The sequence below is a fragment of the Leptosomus discolor genome, chromosome 16 (assembly GCF_034619465.1).
Source record: "Leptosomus discolor isolate bLepDis1 chromosome 16, bLepDis1.hap2, whole genome shotgun sequence".
NCBI lineage: Eukaryota > Metazoa > Chordata > Aves > Leptosomiformes > Leptosomidae > Leptosomus > Leptosomus discolor.
This window is the reverse complement of record NC_141406.1, coordinates 8,332,426-8,360,275: the sequence shown is the minus strand read 5'-3', so window position 1 is coordinate 8,360,275 and position 27,850 is coordinate 8,332,426. Positions and strand designations below refer to the sequence as shown.

At 44.0% G+C, this 27,850-nt stretch overlaps 1 protein-coding gene across 1 annotated transcript in view; it reads left to right on the top strand.

Moving 5' to 3' along the window:
* The window catches only part of FBRSL1 (fibrosin like 1), a 549,235-nt gene that overhangs the window by 509,429 nt on the left and 11,956 nt on the right, over positions 1–27,850 (top strand). The window contains exons 8-15 of the mRNA XM_086473976.1: positions 12,721–13,117; positions 14,706–14,959; positions 18,814–19,301; positions 21,474–21,524; positions 22,448–22,543; positions 25,953–26,024; positions 26,593–26,631; positions 27,523–27,594. Coding sequence (XP_086330102.1) covers positions 12,721–13,117; positions 14,706–14,959; positions 18,814–19,301; positions 21,474–21,524; positions 22,448–22,543; positions 25,953–26,024; positions 26,593–26,631; positions 27,523–27,594 — 1,469 coding nt within the window. The remainder of the gene's footprint in view (positions 1–12,720; positions 13,118–14,705; positions 14,960–18,813; positions 19,302–21,473; positions 21,525–22,447; positions 22,544–25,952; positions 26,025–26,592; positions 26,632–27,522; positions 27,595–27,850) is intronic.

The window sequence follows — 27,850 nt, the reverse complement described above, 5'->3', positions numbered from 1 at the left end:
CATTGCTGAAATGCTGAGGTGAGGACCTGCATCATTGCTACCACTTCTTTGTGAGCCTCTTCGGTGCAGAAGCTATAAATTGCTTCTAACTGTGCTGAGATTTCCTGTCAGTCACACATACTATTTCTGAGCCTTGCCTCATGTAGAGGGCAGCACTCCTCCAGCCTCTGTGATCTGGAGTTGATGAGAAGGAGGTGGCTTTGGGTAGAGATATGAAGGCTCAATTCTGACTTAACAGAGAGCTACTTGCAGGGAAATACAGGTATAATGAGTGAAAGATGTTGTCCGATCTGCTAATATGGAGTGCAAACTGTAAAGAATTAGCTTGGACCTCACTTTCCCCTCCTAATGTGCAAGAATCTGGGATTACAAGAATTTGCAAAACCCAAGTTGCTGCTTAGTGCTGAGGTTCTGCTTGTTTGTGTTTCTGCTGTTCGGAAAAACTGTGACATGGAGAGGACTTGAAGGAAAAAGTTACAGTGAATTCAGTAGGATTGTTGGTACACATGGCAAACATGTGAAAACAAGAATATAAATTATGCAGCAATTACTGTCTTGGAAAAGTATCTGCAGGCTAAGCCCAGATACTTGTCTCTTTCTTTCACCCGATACTGAAATAAAAATGGGCAGCAGTTTTGCATGAAGTAACTCCTGTGATTATCGTTACAGATGTCTGAGCCTGTACTGGTTTGGTGCCTAAGACGGAGGTTATTACTGTGGCAGTGCCTGCCCAGTTCCGGCTCAGAGGGTGACATGCGGGTTGGGAGAGTTGTAGCTCTGCCTGGGAAGTAGGAGAGGGCAGAGCTGCGTGCTGCTGGGGCTTCCAGCAAATCCCATCTCCAAGCAAGCCAGATACATCAGTTAGCAGGGTAGAATGGTCTACTGAATGACTCTCTGTCACTACAGTGAATAGTTCCTCACGCATGTCAGAGTCACCAGTGTCTTCCATGGCCCTGACAACCTGAAGCTGAAGGTACCGCTTCCATCCAGCAGCCTTGTAGAAGTTGTTGTGCTTACACTTAACAGTCGTTGCAGGGCCACGACAGTAGGTGTGAAGGGACTCCAAGGAGTCAACAGGAAGGAGTAAAGAGCAAGCATTTGGGTTTGCAAGTCTTGAGTTACCGTTTCAGGCTTTTTGCCCATTCAGGCTTGCATTGCAGCAGTCCATGCAGCCCTACACCATCCAGCACCCTCCAGCCTCGTGAGATTTCTTTCCACAGCCATAAACCCTCATGCAAGAAGATATTCCAGAGTATCTTTTCATTAATAGGGTTCATTTCCATTGCAGTGCACAACACAATGTCCCTCTGTTCCTTTGTTAGGTCTTACTAGATGCCAGATCTTAGATTATTCTCAAGCATTTCTGTCACCAAAGTATTTCCAAAATTTCTACTGCCTGTTGAAGTATTCACACTTCATCAAAGGAGAAAGCTGGAAGGAGCTTTGCAGCTGCGTTTCACGCACTCTGAGATCATGCTGAAGAAGTTCGCCTTCTGCAGTGCAGTGAAGTACTCTCTTCTTTTCCTTGTTGCGTACCAAGCCACTCTTCCTGTTTTGAAGGAAAAGCCAATCATCCCTCACATTTTCCTTCTTGAGCACGCTGCCATGCTTCCTTCACATGCTGTGCATCCTCAAAGTTTATCTCCTGTTGAGCCAGGTGAGATGGAAAAGGTTTTTCTGATTTTAATACAACAGCTTCCAGTATGGGGAGTGGGAACACAATCACAATTTCTCAATGACTGAGAAGTTATAGAAACTGAAGAAAAGCTCCTCTGTCATAAAACTTATTATCAGTAGCTAATACGTGTGATTCAACACCCTGTGTGCAACACAGTCCTGTTTTCTTGATAATTATAGTGGGTGTGTTTAAAGGAGGAGTGGATTTTTTCAGTCTTAAAAAGCAAAAGGCTATATGTGGCTTCCTAATGCTGTTTACAAACCTTTTTTGCCTGTGTTGTGCTTGTCAGTAGCTGTATTTATTCATTGCTCACTCTGTGAATTAAAACGTTGAGGCAGCTCCTGACATGCTTCTCCCAGCACATCCTTTTGGAGTATTTGGTTGCCATAGGGACCAAATCCAAAGGGCATGCACCATTCAAGTAAATGTTCCCTGATTAACAACTTGCAGCTTGTCCCTTAAATATTTTAATTATCCATGATGCAACTTGAAATGTTGTTGAATGTATTCAGTCTGTTAACTTCAATATCTCAAATTTTTCTTAAGATGTCATTCATGCAGCTCTAGAGCTGGATTTTGACTGTGCACATAGGAGCGAGGTAGGAGACATTATTGCTCCTGAGCTTGCAGGAAAGTTCTTCCAGTTTTTCTTTACCTTGACCCTAGATTCTCAACAAAGTTAATGGAAAGAGGTGCTACTGCATAACTGCCAGCAAAATGGAGGCAATTTGGTAACAGCTAAACGTGTTGTTTTAGAGTAGTAAGGTGCTGCTACTAAATCTGAGAGGGATCCGTCTGGAAGGTGCCTCGTTAGGCCTGGGAATGGGGAGGGAGGGCAGTGGGAGGTTACAGGGTATGGGGAGCTGCTGCTTGGAGACCGCTGGCCCCACTTAACAAGCACTCAATCTCAGGTGTTGTTTTCCCAAACTATAAGCATATTAGCAATAATGTGACAGCAGCTACTGAACTGTCAGAGCTGGACTTAACAAATAAGACAGGATTTTGCTAATTTGTACGTGGTCAGTCACTCCTTTCAGTTCCAGTCTGAGTTCTTTGAGTTCCAGGGAAAGGGGATCCTACACACTGTTACTTGCTATTCTCTGCTCTAAGTAATGTTCACTCATTGGTTTAAGTGGAGAGACGTGATTCTTTATCCTTATAGACTCAGGAAGGGGTGAAAATGAAAGAGGATTCTTGCCCTTTAAAATTTTGTTTATATAGGGTTCTTCTCTGCCCTGAAAAGCGATTTTGAATCCATACATGTCTATCCAGGGACTGAATTTGGATGTATTAAAGGGTCTGTTGAGTGCCTTTGTATTTCCAGTAAAAATGTTTGTAAAGCCAACCAGGAGCACAGAATGTGATGCATGTGGTCATCTAGAGACCAGAGATGAGCTCTCTTTCAGGAGGTGTGTGCAGGATGTTGGATTTTGAGCTGATGCAGTTCACATGAGTAGCACATACCACATTCCAGACAAGAGATCACAACACAATTTGATCTTTCTGACTCCAGTTGCAATCTCTCACCTTTAGGGAGGAAGAAGACTGTTGTCTGGGCTCTTTCTGCCTCTGCTGCAGTGGGGAATAGGTAATCTCTCTCTCTCCCTGCCTTTTGTAGAAGCTGCTTGTGTGTCTGGCGGTGGAAAGCCATGGTGAGATCCCAGCAGTAGCACTGCCCCTCTACCTGCTTGCTTTCTTGCGTTGCCTGATCTGGTGTCATTTTCCCGTGCGTTTGTCGAGCCCTGGCCAAGGCTGTTTTGACGTATCCCACAGTGAGTCTGCAAGGAGAAGCAGCAGTGATGTGACACCCATCGTAGACAGGAGCCAGTGCCTGCAGGCTGAAGGGTATGGCATGAACTCGTCTTGATTAGCTTAGTGATGTGGGTCCATCACCACTTAATTGGCTGCCAATAGCTTCCCTAATGAAGGATGATGGATGGCGCTCAGGGGCCTGCTTGAAGGGGCCAGCGGATCAGAAGCAAGGATGCGTGCAGAAATACGGCTCTCACCTGGAAAGGACATGGGAGCTAAGCAGCACAGTGGCACTCGAGAGCTTGAGCACGGATGGTTCCTCTTTTCCTTGCATCAGGACAAGCATCAGTTGTCTTCCAAGGCAGAGATGGGAATTTCTGTGACCCTGCGTACGCTTGGCTGGCTAGGGTAATTATGTCCTGTTCCCAGCAGAGGTGATCTGGTGGTTGAGAATGTTCTTTCTTGCCTTTTTCTGGTTTTGGTTAGCCAGAGTGCTTTCTCAGCCAGCTGTTGACTTAACTTCTCCAGGCTGGAAGGTCTGAAAGGTCATTCACACTCTCTGGAACAGTCTCACTTTCTGATTTTACTTTAAATGATTTTTTGGGAGTTTGGAGTTCTCTGATGTCATTTTAAAAAAAAAAAAATCAAAACCTTTATAAGTCTGTGCAGATAAAACAAAGTTGTTGTCTTAGCCTACACAGGGTATTATGCAGCCCGGTAGATCCCTTCCTTGTAGCAATAAGAAAAGGATTTGGCATTTAACCTCTTGAAATTAAACCGAAGTGTGAACTTCAATAGTTCAATCTTATCAGGGCTTTGCTAGAATAACAAATTGTGAAAAAATGTAATCATGCCTCCAATGTGACCTTGGCAGATCTGCCTCTGTGATGTGAGAGATTAGGTAACTCTAAGCAGATGTCTGTTTATTTTGAAAATAATAGTTATAAAATCTTTTTTTTCCCCAGTTTGCTTGCACTGCCGGTGAAAGACATGACAGAGAGAATTGTGGTCTGCATGGAGCTCTCTGTAACAAGCTGCTCTATTATGCTGAGCGGTAATTGCTCTTGGAGGTTTGAGTTATCGATCTATTGGTGGGGGTTCAATTTCAGTGTAAAGACCTGTGTTCATGATTTAATTGGAGTGATTAATAACTCACTCGCAGGCTAGATGGGAATCGATATGGATTTCAAACAGCAAAAGTAGTACATTTTCTCCTGTAATGTAGTAGTTGGTGGTTTATTATTTGCCCTTGTTTGACTAGTTAAAATCATAAGATTCCTTGGTATATAACAGTTTGTTTAAAGGCTTACATCTGGAGTTGAGTATTTGTGCTTGCATGCTTTCATGGGGCGGGGGGGCGGGGTGTCTTTCTAATAGCTTATTTACCTTGTTGCTTGTCTGTCACTCAGATTAGGTGTACAATATGCCATCACACGTTAAAAAAACAGAACGAAACAAGACAAACACACCTTTAGTAAGTAACTGCAAGAAGTCTTAGTAACATTTTTTGGCCAGGGCAATACAGTGGCTCCTACATCACTGGTTTTTAGGCATCCAGCATCTGCTTAGGCGCAGTGCTGAAGAGATTTGACCCTGCAGCGTTTGATCCACCATTATAGCCCTAGATTAAAAGCCTGTATGAAACTTTCAATCTCATTACAACGCCAGCATCCACAGTAGGTGCTTTAGCTGCAAATCCAGTTTCAGCTTTGCATTGAAATGTTGCCAGAAGCAGCATTGCTAGGGAAATGCAGTGTGACTGACTTTGGGGGGATTTGAATGGTGATCCTTCTTCTTTATGCTCTGGCCCCAATCCTTGTGTTTGGCACCCATTTTCATTCAGCTCCTGCAGCTTTGGAGTGTCATCATGCATGCTTACAGCTAACATGCCTGGATAGAGCATGGAAAGCTCCCAAATCTCTAGGAATAAAACATCCCATTAAAGAACCATAAAGCAGCAAATCAGCATCAAGTCTGTAGGTCTTAATGCTGTTGCTCTCAGTTTCTAGGGGAGCGGGTGAAATCTTTCTGTGCTGCAAGCTTTCACGACAAAGGCTCTTACCTACGTAGCTGGCTAAAGAAAACATTTAGCATAGTGGTTTTGAATCTTCTTTTTGATTTGCAGGGTCCAATAAGCCTTGTAGTGGAAGTGCAGATTCTTATATGGCAAATTAATCCAAATGACAATAGACCTTTTCTTTTTTGTTAACATTCACAGATATCTTGGTATATATGTGAGCCACAAACAGAAAACACTGATCTGGATGGAAGTTTTTTAGGTTTAACGCTTCTTCAAGAAATCTCTCCTACCAGTCCTGAAAGTATGGGAGTAAAATTGCCATGCTTGAGTTTTCAGTTGTGTGAGAAACTGTACACCATACTGAGAGTGTAAGGAATCGGGCTGGAGAGGTGAGTGCAGAGCCCTGGAGGTGGTCAGGGCATCCTGAAGCACTGGGCTGCATCAGCCTCGCTGGGATGGTGGTGACCCATACATGGACAGAGCCGGCGCTGCGGTGTGCCCATGGGACCTGTCTGTGCGGGTGTGAGAGAGAGGAGTGCTCTCTGCTCAGCTGTGCTCCTAACATGGAAGTCATGGAGCATGTCAGCGCTTCGCTCTCGGAAGTTGCTGGCTTTCTGTTAAAAATGGGAGATGCTCTCCTTGTCATGACATTATGAAAATGACTTGAAGATATTTTACTTTTAAACTTGGGTGCTTCAGAAAGGAGTGGGGGGGAAGACACCCTTGGAAGTTAATTCTGAGGACCAAGCTGACAGCTTTTTGCCACTGTTGCTTTCTTCTAGGTTGAAAAGCTGAAGGCTTGTTACAGCCCCAGCGTACAGCAATCTAGCAGGTTAAATGACTTGGGCAACACAGTTTATTAAAACTGGCAAGTGCTCGCTCCAGTTCTCTTCCTGATAGTCAAGGCTGTCTGGGAGAGTAATTGATAGTGGCAGCTGTTCGGAGGGTGTTTCAGATTGCGGCAAGACGATTTGACTTGACAGACAGCTCTGTACAAATGAACTGAGTGATAGGGGCCGAATCCTGACCAGGATTGCGGAAGGAGCTTCCCACTGAAAGCAGCGGCGGCGCTCAGTCGTGGGGACGAGCTGGGGGAGCCGCGCTGTGAACAAAGGCCTGCTCCCCCACACGCAGGCGGCTGCGCTCGGCAGCGTGGGTTCAAAGCCAGGCGTCAGGGTTTGTGCTTACACTCGCCTTACTTTCCTCCGTGAGAAAACACGGCCATTATTTGTGTAAAAGGCACCAGAGGCCTGTGATGATGCTCTGAGGAGCCTGTGTTGCAGGAGAACGTTTTTTTTGACACACCCTAACTTGTGCAGTATGCTGCTGTCACGGTGGAAATTTGGCCTTTGCTTCACAATAACGTTAGAAATGGTTTGCATTACACACCATGGAGCCTTCCAGCCAGTGGTTTTATGTGCGAGTCCCAAGTCTTTATATCTTATCTTAAGCAGATTTGCATTAAAGTAGGTGGAGGAACTCAGTGCCCCATATGTTGGGTAGCTTCTGTGTTGTAGTTCTGCTTGCCTTACCTCTGCAGACCAAGCTAATCATCTAATGTCTTAAATAGTGGTACCTTCCTAAAACGCAATGAGAAAGCCATCTGTATAAAAGCAAAAGCTAGCTAGGAATAAAGAATTAGCACTTAAATATTGATTTTCACTTGTAAGCGCTCTACCAGTGTCAGTGCTATCATTGCCAGTGCAATATGTTTTATTCTCTCTTGTGCTTGTATATGTTGCATATCCACAATACATTATGCAGCAATCTAAAAGCTCCGTTTAAAAAAAAAAGGTTTGCTGAAGTTCATTGAATACACTTCTTTAGTTAATTTCTTTGTTTTGACCTACTGCTGTAAAATCACACTCTTCTGTATGCATTCCTCATGCTGATGGTTCGAAACTCATCTCTGGGACTCATCGGCTAAATCTGAAATACTCAGCTTCTTGCCACATATGTCCCTGTAATTCCTGTGGTGATGCTTTTGCAACGTTTCTTGCTGGAATTGTAATATGGAGCAGGGTTCATCATAGCAAGCCTGGCTTATGTCTGTTTTCAAGGATGTGTACAGGGTGGATAGATGGGCTGCAGATGGTGGTTGTTGTGTTTCTTGGGAAACTGCCATTGGTAAAGATGTCATTGATGGATGTAGGAGAAGAATTTCTTTCTCACATCACCCCATCACCCTTGCTGTTTGAATACAGCAAGGAAGACTGCAGAAAGATGTCTGAATGACTCCACTTCTCTTTTTTTCCAGAGACAAAGGAAAGGCGTGCAAGCAAGATTAGATTATTTCCAATCACATTGTACTTGTGTTGACAGTCCCCTTTCAGCGGCAACCAGCAGCTTGCAAAGAGCAAGAGGCAGGGCTGGAACTGCTGTTGCCCTAAGTGCTGTTTGTATAACACAGTAACTGCTTACTGGAGTTCTCAAAGCAGCCTTTACATGTTTAATCCCTTGCACTTGAGCTACTCTTAATCAGCTTGAAAGCAAATTCCTGTAACAGAAAGGTTTAATTTGTGTCTGGGACTTTCTGTATTGTATTTAGCCTGCAATGCTGTGTAGTTACACACTGGCAAGCATGTCGCCCTGTACAGCCAAGGGGAATGGGCAGTGGGTGTTTATTCCATCACACATTTTTAATTCACTGAAGTTTCATACTAGATCCATGCTGATGGTCTTTCAGGTTCAGGTAACTCCTTCTGAAATCCATTTTGTAGCAAATTCAGCTGTAGTTGGCTGTGGGGTTTTCCTTGAACCTCAACTTTTCTTTCTACAGATTTACGGCAGCAATAGCTAAAGCTTTCTGTGCTTTTAAAAGCTGTGAGAAGTTTTCATCTTTACTGGGTTAAATCAGAATGGCACATATCCCAAGATAAAGGGAGGTTAAAATTTTGCAACGCTCCATATGACAGATTAGTTGATCAAGGAGGCAAGAATTACTAATCCCAGGTTGTTACTATTTTTCTTGTTAGAGCAGTTTCGGCCCTTTCTTCCCTGTCTCTCACACTCGGTCATCATTTATCCCTGTGAGATCAAGACATGATTCGCTGTCTGTTCATTTAAGAAAACCTCTCAATGGAAGAAGTCCAAAGTGTTTGGTTAGAAAATAAACAAAGTTGGCATGCTGAAAAGGGGTAGCGCTCTGCGTGGTGGAGAATGGCAGATGTGATCCAGCCTTCCCGTAACATGGCTGAAACATGAATCATTGCAAATGTCAGTTTTCCTGTGAAGGGACGAGCTGAACTGACATGCGTTCGAGTTTAATTAAGGTTGAATTATTGGAGCTGACTGTCAAGTCTTAGGCAAATTGGCTCAGCCTGTTATCATTAAGCATGAAAATTACTCTAGGACTTGGTAAAAATAAACAGATTTTTGCCTCTAGAACGTTGTGGTGTGGTGTGGTCTGGTGGGTCTGTGCTTTTGTCAGGGCAGTTGTGCTCAGCTCCGTGGGTCCATCTGCTCAGAAGGGCTAGATGAGGAGCCAAAGTACAGAGTTTCTGAAAGGATCTCAATGAAACCTGATCCAGCTTGCACAAGGGAATATTTGGTTTCTTTCCTTGGGATATTTCCTTATGTGAATAGCATGGTCAGTTGGAAGGAACTTGGGCATACAAGAGTGTAGTTGGCTTAGGAGGGATATTTGAGCATCCTACAGAGAAATTGCAGAGTTTGAGATCCTGATCAGAGTAGGTAACATCTCTCATTAAAATCATTAAAACTAACTTTCTGAGGGATTTCAAATACTTTCATGTCAGTGGAGAGGAAAGTCTCAAATTGGAGAATTTAGTGATAGGTATCATGATAAGGATCTCGTTGAGAAACTAAGAAACCAGGTAATTATAGCCTTTGGAAGTCGTTTTTTCTTTGGTTGCACAGGGAAAATGCCCTTGAAATTGTCAGGTTTCTGGAGACCTCTGGAGTATGGTTAGCTAGTGACTGGGTGTTGGAAACAGTCGCTGAACAGGTAGAACTAAATTGGTAGAAGCATGTGAAAGGAAAGAAAGAAACCAGGACATGTGTATGTTCTTCAATGTCAGAGTGTAAGTCATGAGACAGCACTCCATGGAGTTAGCTGAAGTGAAGGGTCTTAAGTCTTTGCTTAGAAGTGCCTTTTGGGTTTTCTAGAGTAGTGAGACGTACAGATGAGATGTATTTCCATTTGGGCATCTGCTTTCCATTTTGTCCAAATCTGTTTTACCAGAGACTTAAGTGAAACTAGACCTAGATGGGAGAAAAGTTTCCTTTTCAGAGGGTTTGACTTTCAAACATCAGGCATGTCCCAATGCCTGGCATCGCTGTCTTCCCGTCATTTCTCTCCGTGGTTTGTCCTGCTGTTGTTCACGTGTGGTTCCCTTCCCTTCACCCATTGCAGTTCCACCCTCATGTCAACCACGTGAATCAGCTTCTCTCTTGTTCTGCATCTCAGCCATCAGAAGGGGAAACAGAATTCATCCACCATCCTTCCTGTGTGGTGGCTGAGAAAGATTAGGGATTCTCCTGTCTCTCACATGCTTCTCCACGCTCACCCATGAATTCACACCATTATCTTGCCCTTCTCAGTGTTTCTGCTTTAGCTAATGTGGCTACAGAAGCAGAGAAGATACTCACACTCATGCCTGTAGCTTTTCCAGAGGAGCATCTGGGTATTTTCATTGTTGTCAAGAAGAAACACAAAAACATTTCAGTATTGCAACCTGAGAGATGCAAGTTGGCAGCAGAAATTAGTCGTGTACCCCTAGTGCTAACAACTACAACCAGGTTGGCTGGTCAGTTCAGTCAGCAAAGGAGCATGAGCTTTTGCTTTGGGAAAATTGCAAATGAGAACTAATGCTGACACCACAGGGAATCAATAGTTGTACATAAAACTGGTCAAACAGCTGCTTTTAATGTGGGACTTTATTGATTTGTTTTGGATCTAATTGACTTTTTACTCAACTAACTTTTGTGGTGCCAGTGTGTTTTGAATATACACCATTAGTCTGTGTTGGCTATAATTACACAATATGAAGTTTAAATCTGTAGGAGGCTTGTTGGATGGAAAGGGCTAATAGGCTCTCAGGAAACCTATGGTCAGGAATGAAACCCAGTTGTTTTTAATGGGTAGCTCCTGAAAAACAGTGGGACCTACAGCTGTTAATACACTTCTTCCAAAACGCACAGTGTGGGGACCCCTGGCTTGACTAGTCAATGACAATTTTTCGATTGTTAGTAATGAAATCTGAGGAAAATTTACAAACGTAGGTGGCATTATAAAAAAATGATGGTGCACAAGAGTGATGAGAATTTGATTTTAGAAATACATTCTTTGCCACACTAAATAACATTGGAACCAAGTCTAGTTAGATTTCAAAACCAGGGCGTCTGTGATACATGAACTCATATTGGAAAAACAAATTCACTGAAACAAGAGTTAGCCTTATAACTTGTAGGGAATAATTTAGAACCTCCAGACATTGTGTCAAACCTGTGAAAAAGTATAAGGTTCTGGGAAATACAGGGTTGATCGCACTTGCTGCCAGCCAGAGCACTGGTGTTTGTAAAGGCTTCTTTTGCTGTTATTTGTGGGTTTGAGGCCAGAAGTCTTGAGACATCTTCAACTGATAAACATAGTTCATATGTTTCAATTCATTCTCTTTTCACATTCTGAAATTATACATATGTAGTGATTGATTGATTGATTGACTGACTGATGAAGGAAATGGTGCAATGGTGAGAGTGCAAGCAGAGCCAGAAGCCATGTGGGAAACTGCCTTTTGTCTCAAGGAAGGAGATGCCATCACCGTGTGGGCTTTTTCTGTAAGGAAAGTGAGCTGGTGTGCTACAGGCTCTGATTCATCGCTGTCCTCCTCTCATCTAATGCCGGCATGGTGGTGCTCAAGTCGTTGAAGCAGCAGCAGTGAGGACTCTGGCCTCGCTGCGTTGGCAAATGCCTGGTTAGATCGTCTGCGTGGCCAGAATTAGCTCGCAGTCTGTGTTGTGTGTTATTTCCACACCTCCTACATCAGGAACTGGCTCAGTTCTTTGATGAGATGGGAAAATTTCAAAGGTGGAATTTGTTCATGAGGTTGTGGGGAGCATGTTAATGAGTGTAGGTAGCATCTCTTGCATGTCTGCAAGCCAACTAAACACAGACAGCCCCTAGCACGTTCTGGTGGATAATAAAAGCATGTATCCTAAAAGTCAAAAATGCTGTGTGTGCGGGGGGGGGAGCACATGGACAACACTAGTTCTGGTAGCCCACAAACAGCTTTTCTTGTGATTGTGGGTATATGTGCACTCAAGGATACACAGAGTATGTCAAAAAGGGAGTTAGAGTGGGAGTTGAATCACATTCATGTTGGTCTTTTTGGTTGTCTTTGAGCTTTTGGATACTGCTTGATCTGAAATATTTTTCCTCTCCTCCCTTTTCCCTTTTTTCCTTTCCAGCCTTTTAACCCTTTGGGCTGCTTTGTTTAGTTTAATTTAGGTTAAAAGGAAATAGTTGTCATCATAGAAGGAGTAATTCCATATGGAATTCTCACTGTAAATGCATTTTGCAAGGTGGCAGCATTCCTGATAGTGCTGTGCATACAGGAGTGTGCAATACTTAGGGTGAGAAGGACTACACTTGGGTGCTCACTGCGCTTCTGACTGGATTTTTCCAGTCTTCTCTGTTCTGTTCTTCCACACAAGTGTGTAGCCAGGGAATGGCAGTGTCACAGCTTCACTGCAGAACTATCCCATCTTTTGCTACACAAAGATCCCAAGTAGCCTTCTCCCTAGAAGCCAGGTGGGGGCTATCATTAATGGTTGGTGCTTGGGGCACAGTGCATTGTAGTTGGAGTTGATCCTGAACATAGTGTAGATGACCTTGAAAGACTGTTGAGAAAATCAAGTGTCTTAATGATCAGGCTTGTGTTCATGAGTTCATCATCAGCCTTAAAACTTACATTGAGCAGGAAATACTGTAGCAGTAACTTGAGACACGTTCACACTCCTACTCTACGTAACCTTGGGACTCTGTAGAAGTATGTTCTTCGTAGTACATGGTCATTTAATGACAGCTAAGTCTCTTACGCACATGCTAACAAGTACTAGACTGGCCAGTCAAGGACAGCGGAAGGACAGACACACAAACACGCATCCATCTTGTAGCAGCAGTGCTCCCACGATGCTCCCACGAGCTGAAACATGACTTCTTTTTTCTCAGGCATATGTTCTACCAAGCAGAGAAACAAACACAGACCTTTCAGCATGCACTTTGTTCTTTTTCTTGTTGCTCCATAAGGTCCCACCTTGAATGACAAGCCAGAAGCAAAAGCAGCCAATGTCCCAAAGGTGTCTGGGCTAGAGCGGAGCCGGGAACTGAGCACCGACGTGCCCTTCGCCCTGCCTATCCCCAGCCCCCAGCCAGTAGCTGCCGTTGTGACTTCTACTTCTTCAGCGCCCACGTCAAGCGCCAGAGCAAGCCCACTGTTGAAGAAGGAGCCAGTGATTTCAGCACCAGCACCACCAAGGCTCACGCCTCAGCCACAGCCTCGGCCACAGTCACAACCTCAACCTCGGCCGCAGTCGCAGCCTCAGTTAATACCTGAGCTTCGGACCCAGCCTCCGAGTCACATCCCTCCACCTCTCAATTACCAAGTGCATCACCAGGTGGCCCACAACGGACTCAATAATATCAGGTAGGGGAAAGGGATACACATGTCATGTTTATGCTTCTGCTGGATTAAAGCTTGTTTCAGATGGGATAGAAATTGCTGGGAGGTGAGACAAGCACTCCTACTGTCTGTGTAAGATGTTCCATGTTTTGCATATTGGATTTTCCAGAAGTGGTGGATAACTTCATTTGAAACATGGTGATAAATGTTCGCTTTCTGGGAGAAAGGCACATGTGGGGTAAAGTTCCTTTAGGTCTACTTTCTAGTAGAGTTTTGCATTGTCTTGTCTGAGCTGGCTAGTTCTTGCCTTAGAAATTCAAGGTGGTTTAAGTTTGAGCAACTCCCTTGTTTCATATTCAGAAAGAATTCCATTGAAGTAGGTTTGTTCATGGTTATCACAGTTCTTTTGGTTCACCATCATCAAAGAGGGATATCTATATTGGAAAGAGCTGTGTCCCTTAGAACAGGGCTCCCATGTAGGCTGAGAAATCTGCTTCAGTCTGACATGTTGAGATCTAGCAGGATAGCGGGAGGCTTAGCTTAACTGTTTAAATTGACTCCATCCAGTCAGTAGGATGGGTGAAATTGGTATGGATAAAACGTTTCTAGAGAAAAGAGTTTAGCTACTCAGCTGGAACCTCTGTAGTCTTTTTGCTGGTGCCGAAAGCATACCTTTCCTCCCAAAGCAGAACTAGGCTAGTTTAAACAAGATGAGAAAACTTATTTAAAACATAATATTTGGCTGCACAAGGGTCAAACTATGAATAGAGAGAGCTGCCATTAATGTGTATTTCATAGTATGCTGCATACTTAAACTCTCTTGTGGGTTTGCACTGTAAATGCCACCACAGTATAAATGTATTAAAATATTTCAAACTATTCAAGATAGAGGTTTAGATTGCAACAAATAATTGATACAGTGGGAATTACACTAAATAATAACTGCAGCAATAGTGCCTTTCATCCCACAAAACTTAGATCACTTGCAGTGGAGTAATAATAATAGAAGAAGATGTGAAATACAGAATTATTATGAGGAAAATTTATTAACATGGTGTGTGTTTGCATGCTTGTGTGAATATTAACTACACAGCATGCACAGCAGATACAACTTGGTCCCAAAGTCACTCAGACTATGCAATTCTGTGCACCTAGCACAACAGAAAAAGAAATTAGAGTAATTGCGTCGTAGGATCACAAGGACGCACATGGCCACTGCAAGGTCGTCAGAGGCTAAATAAAAGGTGCAAAATCCAGCTGCCTCTATGGCCTTCGTCAATATCTCATAGATAGCTCTGAGGATTGTAACTTGCTCAAGCACCAGAGGAAATGCCACTCAAGAGAGCCCAAGCCCCGTCCTGCCTTGTTAGAGAAGTTCATTAAGATTCTTTACTGTCTCCACAGCCATTTTGAAAAACAAAATCATAAGCTTGGGGAGACCAGTGTTAAGTAGTTGTGTTGTTTCTGGTGGTGTATTTCTTGCACTGTTTGTCTTGTATTGTAACACACTCTCTCTCTTCTCTCTCTCTCTCTCTCTCTCTCTCTCTCTCTCTCTCTCTCTCTCTCTCTCTCTCCCCCCCCTCTGCTTCCCCCCATCTTTTTCTCTCTGCAGCCGGAGCAGCAGTGCTAGCAGTGCAACAAGCATCAGCCTCCCAAAACACCTTCCCCTCTCTCCCCAGATTCCTCCACACCATTCCTCCGGCCCAGCTCTGCCCCTCTCCATCTCTAATCTTGCTACCTCGCACTTCTCTCTCAGATCGCAGACCCAACACCAGCACCATCCGGCCATGTTTGCCACCCCACCCACGCTGCCACCTCCACCAGCGTTACCTACCAACAGCCTCGTGATACCAGGTCACCCTGCGGGTAGGTTCCCTTCTTCTTCCAGGGCTGATCTGCTGTGCATGCACTGGAGGGTGTTGAAAGATGGGCTGGCTGGTGGGCAGGTAAAACAAAGTGACGCAGACCCCACCGCAGGCAGTGTGTGCTGGAACTGTGAGAGTGCTTGTGAAGCAGGTAGGAGACTTGGACATGCTTTACCAGATGAGAGATTGTAGAGACAGCACTGCAGCTTCCTAGAAGAAGTCTTAGAACCAATTCTTTCCAAAAAAAATCACCTTTTCAGGACATGAGTTGTCCAGTGTGGCATTACACAGTCATCAGACATATTTTAGGTTAACAAAGGAGTGATGTACTGTTTGCTATTCTCCCTTTCTTTCTCCCTTCTCTAATGAAAATTGCTGCTGTTAGAACTGACTTGAAAAAACTGTTCCTAATCATCCCAGAAAGTTATTCTGACTGAACACCTATCCCCTGCTCTGATCCTTTGACAAAGCAGCACATCCTGCCAGCAGAGCAGGATCCTCTGCCTGCAGCAGCACAAGCTTTCTGTGTGCCCATGGCTCCTTGGCCTTTCTGTCTGAGGCAAAGACCGCTCAGCTGACAAGCTCTACGGTTCAGCTCTCACTATCGTTTTGTCCTTTTTAAAAGTTCACCCTGGCCCCCATTCTATTGCCACTTCTGCCCTAAATGCCCAGTTTATAGATTGTCCATTAGCCTACAGCTGTCCCTGGAAAAGACCCTGGCAGATGGAGACTTCCCTGCAGCTTTCACTTGCTGGGGCCTCCTTTTGATCTGGCATTTGACTCCACAACTAACTTAGCAGGGATTAAACGGGACAAACATTTTGCAAAAATTGCCCTCTGTTTCCTATGAAGCCAGTTAAAGGAATAAGGAGAGGGCAGATTTGCTGCAGAAAAATCTGATGGCCTTGCATCCTGTTTCTTCCAGGAGCTAAAAAACATCCCGTTATTTATAACTGCTTCTTTAAATGAAATTAAAATGTCAATTGTCCCAAAGTGAACTCTCAGAACGATGATAGACAAAAGTGCCATGGGTTCCTGGCCAGAGGCAGGACCACATAGGCCAAAGCTGCCGGCTTTCACAGGCCCTGGCACCATCTAGAATTTCAGCCACATGGCTGGGGAGATGTTGGCAGCACTGTGGGAGACCTATTCATTGCCTCCCCTGTTTAAGGCAAAGGACTACTGTGATGGAGACTTTGAAAGTATTGCAAAAGGAAATAGCAATGCACTCACTAAAAGCATGGTATTGCAGTCACTAAAAGCAAGTATGTTCTCACCATTAACTTCAGGAGGTGCAAGATCAAGTGACCTATTCACATTCAGCAGCTTGCCAGGAAACAGTAACAGTCTTGCTCCTACTAAAAGGATTTCTCCTGCCGTTTAAGCAGGAGAAGCCAAAGTTAGTGAAGGGAAAGGTCTGGGTGTCTAACCCTGCAGACAGTGAAATGCCTCTTGTCTGCATTATATGAATTGCCTGCAAAGTGGCACATCATAAAATCAATACAGAGCGCTGCAGAGCCAGGAGCTTCTGTTGTCATTCACAGAAAAGTTTCTTAAAAGCAAACATTATTGCTGAGCAGCCCTAAAGAGCTGGGATCCAACTGCTGCTAGCAGCGTAGTCCTTGCTGTGCAAGTAACCTAGGAGCAACCCTTGCGTGGGCTGCTGCCCTCTAGTCAAGGGCACCAAGGCTGGCCCTGCTGTAGGATACACTGAGGAAACAGCAGCCTTTGTGTCCTCTTTTCTGAACGTGAGGGTACCTAGCAACGTGAGCAGGATTGAGCTCTTTTCTGCCATGCCCACCTCACATGTGCACACCGAGCAGTAGTGTTTGAGCATTCAGAGGACTTCTCAGTTACTCTGCTCCTAGTTGTGGTGTCCCAGACCCGTGGGACAAGGCGTCAACTGGCAGGCACAAGAACTTAGTTCTGATCCTAACATTGCTCAGAGCCCTGTCACAGAGCCCTGTCACTCAGCAGTCCCATCATTACTATGAAGCAGCCACTCCTCCCAAGTGCCACACCACTCCTCCAGACATCTCTGGGCCTTTCTTTTCCTGACAAAGGCCAAAGTTGTGGTACAGGGCTACAGGCTGGAGCCAGCTGCAAATCTCAGTCTGACTTCAAGTCTCTTAAAGAAATTGGATATCAAAGCACTTAAAACTGCCAACTCGCTGTTATCTCTCCCTCCAGAAAAGTGGATTATCTTGATGCTAACAGAAGGATTCGGTTTCTTTAAGTCATGCCAGATTTAAATGCATAAACACACACGTATGAAATCATACTCTCTAAAGAGGTTAGGTTTTGGACCTAAGTGCTTTCAGCCTAGTTTTTTTTTCTTGTTTGCTTGCTCCAAGGAGAACCCGTTATAGGCTCTTTTGCTCCAGTGCTTTAGGCTTCAGTATCACAAGTATATGTACTTTCTCCTTTGTATTAATTGTTAGAAAGTTTGTAGCGGTACACAGTACTTGCTCTTAGCAGTACATTTATTACTGAAAAGCAAATGACTTAGGCACCCAACATTTGCTTTCAAAAGTGACTTTCAATAGGATGTAGGCTTCTAAGTGGTAGTAGAGACCTTGGAAGTTCCCCATCAGAGTGCCTGTTTTTAAAGATCTTAACCATGTCATTTCAGAAAGTGATTGATTTAGGCATTTCTAATGTTACTCTAGAAAATTTAAGTCAAAGACATGCCTGCAGAACATGAAATAAAACTTCAAAGCATATGCATTCTTTCACCCCTTTATATTCAGTGCTGTAGTTTAAAAGGGGTGTTAACGCTGAAAGAAGTGGATTCATATGAATTCAGAAGCAACTAGGTCAGGACTGGGTGTATGTCATCCACAGCTGGTGACACAGGTTGTTCTCAGCTTAGAAAATATATAACATGTTTGATGCTGATTCCTGTTTGAAGTTCTTAGAAAAACCACAGATGGATTTAATTGATACCAGCAGACATTTTGGGGAGGTGGACATTTGTCCTTACTGTCTTCAGTCATATAATTTCTAAAGCGCTTGTATCTTCCACCACCCTAAACCACATTAAAATTCAGTGCAAGTTGTTCTTGCAGAGGAAGATGCTGAGAAAAGGCCACGTGTCATAGGGTGGAACATTTTGTTTCTGCAGTTGTGGCCACCTTCATGAGCTCTTGAGCCAGTTCAATGTTTCTCCTCTTCCCACTGATTCCTCCTCCGTATTTTCTCGTAGGAGAAAAGCCTGGAGGCAAGGACAAAAAATTACAATTAGAGCCTGTTAGAAATAGAGGAAAGGACTGATTAGTATTTAAGATCTCGCAAAAAAACATATTGCAAAGAAGGCCTCGATTTGTAGGACAGATGATCCTGGTCACTGTGTGCATGTCCTGGGGCTGAGAAGGGGGAGGATGGCACAGGGATCAGTTGAGTAATGGCCATTTGAGCAGGTAGTTTTCCAGCCACCCAAATCCATGGTTGTAGATCTTGTTGAAATTTTACCTCTTAAGTACGTACATGTTAGTTTAACACACGTTAGGCCCACCATCCATTTTCAGTGTACGTGTATGCTTCTGAATTTCAAACCTCCAGAGGAAACAGGTCAGTATTACTCATTTTAAAGCGAGCCGTTGTTCTCGAGGGTGCTCCCCAGCATCTTGCTGGTGTGGGAAGGTCCAGCCACCGTGCTGCGAGACCAGGCCTCTGAGGTCCATTCCTGGAGCCACCTCAGTGCTATGGCCGTCAGGTGCCAGGGAGGAGGAGTAACCCGTCGGAGCTGCGCGGGGGTAGCGGGGCCGCGGGCGGGGGGCCGGGGGCGGATGCTTGCTGACGCCCCCGATGATGTTTTCTGCTGTGATGACTCATGGTGTTCTCTCTTGTCTTTAGATACCAGCCTGTTGATATCATTCAACCAACCAATCATGTATTGCCAGCCTCATTCGGGGATTCTGATTGGTACTTTGTCACAGGCATCTCTCTTACCTCCACCAATGAGTCCTCACGTAGAAAACCACCACAGCATGACCTGCAGAAACAGGGAATGCCAGGTGAATATTGACTCTTTCTCCTCCGTCTTTGTGGTACTCACAGGCCCACGGGCCTCTGTGTCTTTTTTTTTTCTCTCTCTCTCTCCTCTAGATCACGAACTGCTCAGGCAAGAGCTGAACAACCGGTTTTTGGTTCAGAGTTCGGACCGGGCCGCTGCCTCACTTGGCCCGGTGCCGCTGCTGAGAGCGGAGTTTCACCAGCACCAACACACGCATCAGCACCAACACACCCACCAGCACACATTCACTCCTTTTCCATCCAGCTTGCCCCAGACGCCGCTCATGCCGCCCTCTGCACCTCCCATGGTGCGTACCCCAGCCCAAAATGTGAGGATAAGTAGAGCATCTCTGGTCAAAAAGCCTAACCCACTCTTGTCAAACAAAACCCAGTCCTCTTCATTTCAGCCAGGTGTGCTGTCCCTGCCCTTCCGACCAGGAGGCCTGGAGACACAGGCCCAGCACTCGGAAGGGACCCCCTTTCCATCCAGAGCCTCCACACCAAGCCTCCAAGTCCCCCACGCTGCTACCCCTGAGCAGATACCGCACCCATGAGACGAGTCCAGACTCCCTTTAGTTTCCCTTTTTGTGTGTCCTGCTGTATATTTTTATTCCCTTTTTCCCAGAGCCACGTGCTGACACACCAAAACACACCAACAAGGATGCCACAAGATGGGTGGCCTCCGGTACAAATGCAGTCCACACAACCGTTCATAGCTGGGCAGATGGTACTTGCTTACCCAGAGCTCTTGCCATAGTGCAGCGTCTCATCTGATACAAGTTTTGTCCCTCTTCCTCCTAATTCCCTAATCTGTATTGATGTTGGCATTTATTATTTGATTACATCGACGAGCACTAATTTGTGTATGGCTGGTTCTTGTGGGAGAGATCCTCCTGGCCATGTAATAAGCGTTAGCTTTTTTGCCATTGAATTTGCTTGTAACACAATGGGACTTTGCTGCAGCTGTTATAAAATTGTTAAGATCGGCTACAAATGGGTTTTGTCAGTACTTCAAGATGCACTGTCTCCTCATTTCTGGCAGTTACTTTGTGAGATTTGAAAGAACAAGATTCATCATTTTCCCCCTCTCAGTTTCACGCTGTGTCCAGAATGTAGAAACAACTTTCTGCTAGCCAAAGCCAGGAGTAACAGCAAAAGTAGCATTTGGGAAGAACTACCAAGAACTCAAAGAGCATAATGTTTCTCGCTTTTTTTTCTTGTTGTTAACTGCCCAATGACTTTCTGGGGTTGTGATCTGCTTAGCAGCAAGACAAAAGTAATACCATCCACCTAAAATCCAGCCCCAGGTGTTTGCTCAATGTACTCGTGTGTAAACACCTTCCCTTATTTTCTTGATCTCTGTAAAAAAACCTTGAAACTTTTCTCAGAAACCTCCTGTGTTATTTAAGAATCTTGATATCCGATCCTGCAAACAGCTCCTTCCCACCCGTGCCCGTTGATGTCAGCCTTCATAGCAAAAACAGCTTGCAAGGCTCTTTTTGTTATATTTCACTCACATCTTCTTATATTCCACTAGATCAGGTCTGCTAATCCCAACACCAGAGAAGAGTGTTGAAATTTACAGCTGCATGTGTTTGGTAATTTATGGTATTTACACTGGAGGGGACATGGCTCCAGTAATAACTGTAATTAATGAAATTACAAATCTACTCTACTGCACAGAGGAGTGTGAAACAGCAGCTGACTTGCCAAATAAGCAGCTTTTCGTGGGGTCCTACAGCTCCCTTCCCTGCCTTCTTCCCTGCTCCCTCCTCCCCAGCAGAATGTACATACTGTTCAAAAATGCAATGTATATATGCTTTGGTTTTGCTTCCAAGGTGGTACAGGACAAATGGCATAAAAATAAATACAGGGCACAGACTGCACACATGGGGATGTTAAAACCCCATGCTGGAATGGAAAAGGTTAACAATCACCTTTTCTCTGGGCACTCTTTTTTTGCAGGGGTGGGGGAATGTATAGAGACTTGTGCATCTAAAGCAATTGAGCCCTTTTCCAAGCAATTTTGTCACATACAGGAACCCAGAAAATGGGGAACTAGTACTGGGCCACCATAGTAGATGGTGGGGTCTGATGGAAAATGTTCCCTACCTTCTAGTCTGTGATCTAGTTCACTGCTCCAGGGGCAGATCCCAGATCTAGACCTGGAGCTGAACTTCCCTGTGTTTCGCTGTGCTGCAGATAATCAGGACTGCTCGCTTCACAGTGAAGGAACCTCTTCATGTAGTGCCTGCAGCCGGGGTTCTGCAGTGAGACTCAGCAGCACCCGGCACAACCCGGGGGCTAGCGCCTTTCCGTCTCCATTAGCTTTGGGAAATCAGTCAGCTCCCTGATGGGCCAGTGTGGAATAACCAGTCAGTTCTGCTCTGTTAAATGCTGTACAAACGGGCCACGGTTGTTTGTCTGTGTTGAAATCCTGATGTGTCCGCTACTGCCGAAACTGAACTCACACGTGTCCTTTTTTTCTCTTTTCTTTCCAGTTTGACAAGTACGCTCCCAAATTAGACAACCCTTACTTTCGACATTCCAACGTGAGTGCTTACCTTTCTAGGTGCTGTCTTTGTTAATGGTTCTGCTTGCACTTCTTTTGCTTGTTTTTGATTGATGGGTAGTGTTTTGATTCATTCATTCCTAAAGCTCTTTTTCCATCTTGATTTTTTTTTTTTTAAGGTACAAAATTTTATTTGGGCTTTTTTTTTTTAAATCTTTATCTACTGCATATTTGCTCTGTGGCTCTATATTGCTGTGCCTGGGATGGCAGGGAATGCGCAGAAATGGCTAAATCAGTGGTCATTGCAGTATCTTTGCAGCTGGTGCTTCTCACAGTGCAGCAGCCCGGAGTGCATGGCTCTTTCACAAGATTTTGCTCAGGTCACAGGAGTAAGTCAGACTGGTGGTTTCTTCCTGGTGCTCCCCACTGCTCCAAAGCACAAAAACTACATGTTTTGGGACTTGTAAAACTGCTGTATGTGCTCAGGAGAGGCCTAAGCAAAATTTAACCCAGCCTACGCAACTACAAGGTGGTGTGCATGTTGCCTGTGGTTAGCATTGCAATGCAGCATCTTGTGGTTCTTTTTTGCTTCGAAAATTAAAGCAGGTCACGTTTCAAAACAGGATCAATTTGTCTGCTACTGCAGAAAAATGCAAAGTTAACCAAAAGTTAACATAAACCCCAGATTATTCCAGTTCCTTTAAAAATGGTGAATGCTCTGTGCTTCCTGCAATAGTCCACAAATTTTGAAGGCACACTTGTTCAGCACTATCTAGAAAATTCATCAGATGAGCGCATTTTCCAAGTTTTGGCTTTGCTCTTAAAAATTTTGAAAGCAAATTTAGTGTATACTTTCACTGTGGCACTCAACACAGTACTATTTTTGTATTTGCCAGGCTTGGCACCTACCTCCATTATTGTTCAAGTTGTCCTGTGACATAAGCATCTCTTTTTCTTTTGTAGTTCTTTCCAACCTATCCTCCAGCAATGCCTGGAATGCCACCCATGCTTCCACATTCAGGTCCCTTTGGGTCACTTCAGGGAGCATTTCAACCGAAGGTACAAACTTCTTCTTATGAAGGCTTTGTTCTTTTGCTGGGAGAGAAACTGTGTTCAGAGTCGTGTCTCTGGTGATTTCGTAGCCCATGATTTAGCTAGGAGTGCAGCACAGGGTTGGAAGTGATCACCCTGCAGATCTGTGAGAATCCTCTGCACAAAGCAGCCAACACTTCAGCAGAAATTTTCTCTTGGCACTACAGATCGTTCCTTGGAAAAGGATATAGTGGTTCACTTGGGAGGTCAACTGAAACTGGAGGAGGAGCATACAGTCAAATGCATTATTTGATTGCAATATTTACAGCTAATAATAGACCCACAAGTCTCAAATCATTTTATAAATTTAACGGTTTGAGATTGCAAAAGATAAACTGTGTTTATTCCCAGACAAAAACGAGAAATGGACTGTACAAGTGGGGGAACAATAGGGAGAGACTGCTGTAAATGGGAGAGCAATTTGAAGGAGCTGAATTTTTATTCCCAGCTCTGTCTGACCTTGGGCAAGTCACTTAAATCTTCAGATCCTCAGCTTCCTCATCTATAAAGTTATCTTGCAGGTTTTGTAAGGGTTGATTAATGTCTGCAGGTTTCTTTGACATATAGTGTGTTCGAAAGGTACACTGCATCTGTAACATATCATTACAGCTAGAACTGATTGGCATTTGGAAATGTTGCCATGATAACCACCATTTTTGATGAATTCTGTGGTATGCACTGCCTTTTTTTTTTCTCCCGGGCTTGTTCTTTTTGTTAACTATTTTTAAATGTACGGAAACTGCTAAATCCCTCCAAACAAAAAAAAAGGTGCATTTTATCTATATAGCATTTGTTCTAAATGGAGCATTTGCTCCATTTGTAAGGGCACATGTGTTTAGCTTCCTCATGTACTGTGTGATTTTAGAGATTTCTTATCTTGAACTGCATTTCCATAGAGCCCTGCTGCTGTGTTAGAAGACTTGAAGGACCAGCACTGTAGCCAGCCTGTTTGTGTTTGCATTTGGAAAGTCATTTCTGTAACCATACCAAACAGGGCTGTGGGGTGTGCTCCCCTCAGCAGTCTCACTGATGATGGTGGAAGTCAGTAATTAGCAACTGCTGCAAATAAGGGCTCTTACAACCTGCCCACTTAACTTAGTTTTTGTAATGGAAGCTGGAGTATTTCCTCAGTGCCCATTGACTACCTTATGTTGTTTCATTTTCTGGATACATTACAAATTGCAAAGTCTCTAAAATGTCTTTTTTCAACGAGAGTTCTGTATGTAGTGGCTACAGGCATAGAAGAGGAGCAGTTGTATCTAAGCAGAGGGAGCAAGAGGGACAGAACATAGCTGTCCCCTGATGGAGTTTGTCTGCCAGTGTTAATTGTTGCTGTTCTTATAGGGGATGCCAGGGGATCCCTACAAACCCCAAGTTGTCAGGGTGTCAACTTGACTTCCCAAGGAAAGGAGCTGCACATATAAGGTGGAATTGGCAAAGTTTTGCCAGTATGAAGATAGGGTTCAGTTTTGCCATAAGGCTACTGTTGATTAGGAGCTTCTGATATACCAATAGCATGCTCTTCTGGTTTCCATCTTCATTACAGAGCTTTATAGATACCATCTCACTGTAAAATACCATTAGACCAAAGAGAAGGAGTTACACAGCAAGAAAGAAGAAGTGAACACAGACCCTTTACATTTTTAAACAGTTCTTAGTGCTGCTTTTAATTCTTTTTAAAGATAGATACATAGAAATTTGCTAGCTTGAGTTTAAGCAACACAAGGTCACGCTCTGGTTCCATGGTTAATCACTAACGTCACTTGATCTCTGGCCAGTGCTGTATTTACGTGGAATCTAAAACCTGAAAAAAAAAAAACAAACCATGGATAGGCTGAAAAATGGATCTGCCACTTTGGCACATTATTCTCCAGTTTCTTAGAGGAGACAGAGCTGAACTGCTGAGCAAAGCCACTGTAGTCATCATTACTGCATTGTTTTTCCATGCTCTCTCCCTCCCAGGCTGCTTGACTAAAGCCTTCATAATCACTACAGACCTGATGATTTGGTTTTGGTACGCTGAATCCTGCACTTCTTGCTTTCCAAAGCAGAGGTCTTGATTTTGTTTTTCCCCTTCCCGTGTCAGTTGCCTACAGCTGTGCATGTAAATCCACTGCACATAAATCCAGGCTGACGGTAAACTTCTCAGTGAGTTTCCCAAAGGCCATTTCTCACAAGCTAAGAACTTGAAAAGGTCAGAAGTATTCAGTTTACTTTGCTGGAGGAAGCATTCACATCTTTCTCCAGGGGACAAAGGGACAGGATGACACCATGCTATTAACATGTTGTGATCTTAAAGCTCTTGCCTGTATGATAGCTGTAACTTATTTGCCACCTTATATCTACCTCAGCTGTCAGACAGGCCCTGAGAGCACAGATCTGCCTGGGGAGTTTGTTGACTTACCTACACACACACAAATGAGAATTCTCTTTTTAATGAGTCTGGAAGTTATGTAGCCTTAGATTAAATTAAAACCTATCTTTCCTCCCATACCCATGATTTTCCTCATTCCTCGTACACTTTGACTGTTTGAAATCTACTGTAATTTGACCTAGAATGTGAGTGAAATAATCTCTCAGGGAATGAGGTTTAACCCCTCTGCACTCAGCTGCTCAGAGGCACCAGGTGCAGTTGCTCTGGGAGTGGGAGATGGATGAATGCCAGAGTGAGAAGATGAATGAGTTCTTGAGGGTCGTCTAGGACAGGGCAACAGGTGGGATCTGGAGGAGGAGGAGGAGGAACAGGGATTCATTCAGTGAGGTGTTTAATTCTTGCTGGAAAATGATGGGATAAACAATGCAAAGCTATAAAAGACCCACAAGCACCTTCTAAGGTTTCTCATTTTGCCTTGTCGAAGCAAATACATGGGCTGTTGCAGTTTTAGCCGTTGTGTTACTGAGCCCCAGTTCGAGAGGGGCCATGGTCCAACAGGTGCAATATGGGACTAAGATGTTTGAGTTGTTCTGTTCCTAACTGCGATACTGGTTGCTGCCTCAAACGTGAAGGGAGCCAGTCCACCTCTCTCGTTCTCTCTCCTACTGCCTGCCTGTTCTTTGTCTAAAGAATAAGCTTGAGGGGCAGGGACTGTCTCTTCCCATCTGCTTGCATACTGCGTAGCACAATGGGGTTGTGATTTCGGTGGGGCTTAGGGGTGCTGCTGTAATACTCTTACTGCTGCAAAATAATAATAGATGTCATGGTGGTTAAATGCTGTTGGCTGTGAGTAAGAGATAACATTTTACGCTAATGTAGCAATATGCGTGTTCAAAGCACAGTACAAACATGGACTAATTAATGCCATTAACATCAGATAGGGATGGTAAATGTACTGCTGGTATGATACAGTATTACTCACGCTCTGTCCTTGTCTTTCAGACGTCAAACCCTATTGATGTAGCAGGTAGACCAGGCACAGTCCACCATACACTGCTGCAGAAGACTCCAGGGGTAGGCAACAGTATATAACCTTCCTTTCAGCTTATCTAGTTTTACAGTAAACACAGTGATTGATCATAAAAAAAAGAGAGCAGCGGGTGAGCAAATTGGCCTTCTAGACTTGGAACGTGCAGTCAGGACAGAAGTTTCTTTTTCTGGTGAGACAACAGTAGCCTCCACCAGTCGTGAATACAAAGGGATGTATTGACTTCTTTAAACAAAGTGAGAGGGAAATGGGGCAGGAAACCCCTTCAAGGTCTTTCCCCTAAGTATTGCTTGGAGATTAGTTTTATGCGCTCCATTTCAGAGCGATTATAAGGTTCAGAAAAGCACTGAACTGTTCAGTTGCTGGCATGAAGCTGCTTTGTTTATCATAAAATTCTGCTGAGTTTGGTGCAAGGAATGAAAGAGAAGTTTTAAGCCTTCTTTAAGCCTTTTAGGTTTCCTGTGTCACAGGGGACTTCTCTGGAACATTGCTTTCTAAATGCTTTTACTTGTTCAGAGGAAGGAAGTTCCCCACCTTTTTGTATATTGGCCAGTTTGAGAAGGACTGATTGTTTTATTTCTGCTTTTTCCATAGGTGTCAGACCCTTATAGGCCTCCAGTAAGAGTAAGTAAGGTTTGTGGGGGATTTTATATACATACATATATATATATATATATATGCACACACGCGCTTCAAATAACTGTGCATGCAGTTTTGAAATGTAACATGTCTGGTAGAAAATTTCACGCTCGTCCTTTATTTAAAGCAAAATGTCATAGTTAGCTCTTAGGTGCTTCTGCTTAATATCATTTAGTTTGGATTCCCAACCTTATTTTGCATCAATTTTCTGTGCATTAATAGTTCACAGTACTAAATAAGGGTCACAGAAATAAATGACTGTGGGCATGGACAGACTCACCAGTGATCAGATTCATGGTGGCTTAGGTCAATCTGTTTTATTTGTGCTTCTGATGGTCCACAGAAACACCCTAAAGTGAGTACCACAGCTCATCTGAAAAACAGTAACTCGTTCAGCTGTGGCACTGCTCATCCCTGGTGATTGTTTGTCCATACCCTTTTCCTCCCCAAATACAAGTAGCCATAATAACCACGCATGACTTAGCCAGCAGAGCAGCAGGGATGAATGAACAGGGCTCTTTTCAGAAACAGAGCTGTTAACTATTAGCTGCTTTCTCTTAAGCATGGCATGCTGTTCTTTTCTGCCATTTATTTCAGGGTATGAAGGGGGGAGTGCAAGTAGGAAAGAACAAGGCAGGGATCTCAGGTCTCCATGAGGTGAGGAAGATATCCCACATCCCACAATGTTCCTGTTCGCTTCCTTCTTGATTTAAACATCATCTGCTGCAGTACAGAAAAAAATGTTGATCACCTATTGTGCCGTTTTAGTAATCAGCCTTTCTCATTGCTTAGCTGCCTGTTTGACAGTAAGGGAAATGAAACGTTCTATCTGATGTAGATTGCTAACGTATAAATTAATCTAAATTCTTGTGCTTTCCATTGCAGAAACCCGGGAAGTGGTGTGCAGTTCATGTACAGATCGCCTGGCAGATCTACCATCACCAGCAAAAGATAAAGGTAATTCAGACATTTTCTGGAACAAAGCCAAGTCTTCTGACTTACAGATTATATTTTAGTGAGTAATGAGCAGGAAGCAGTTACTGTTGGTGATTCTCAAGCTTGCCCATATTGATTAACTAACACTTTCAATCCTTTAACATTTATTGTTAAAGTTTATCTGAAGGCAAAGGAGTTAGGTTGAAGGGTAGCAAAGTGCGCAAGAGATAATAAGTGTACAGCCAGAAAGAGAAGAAGAAGGGGAGGGGGGAGGTGG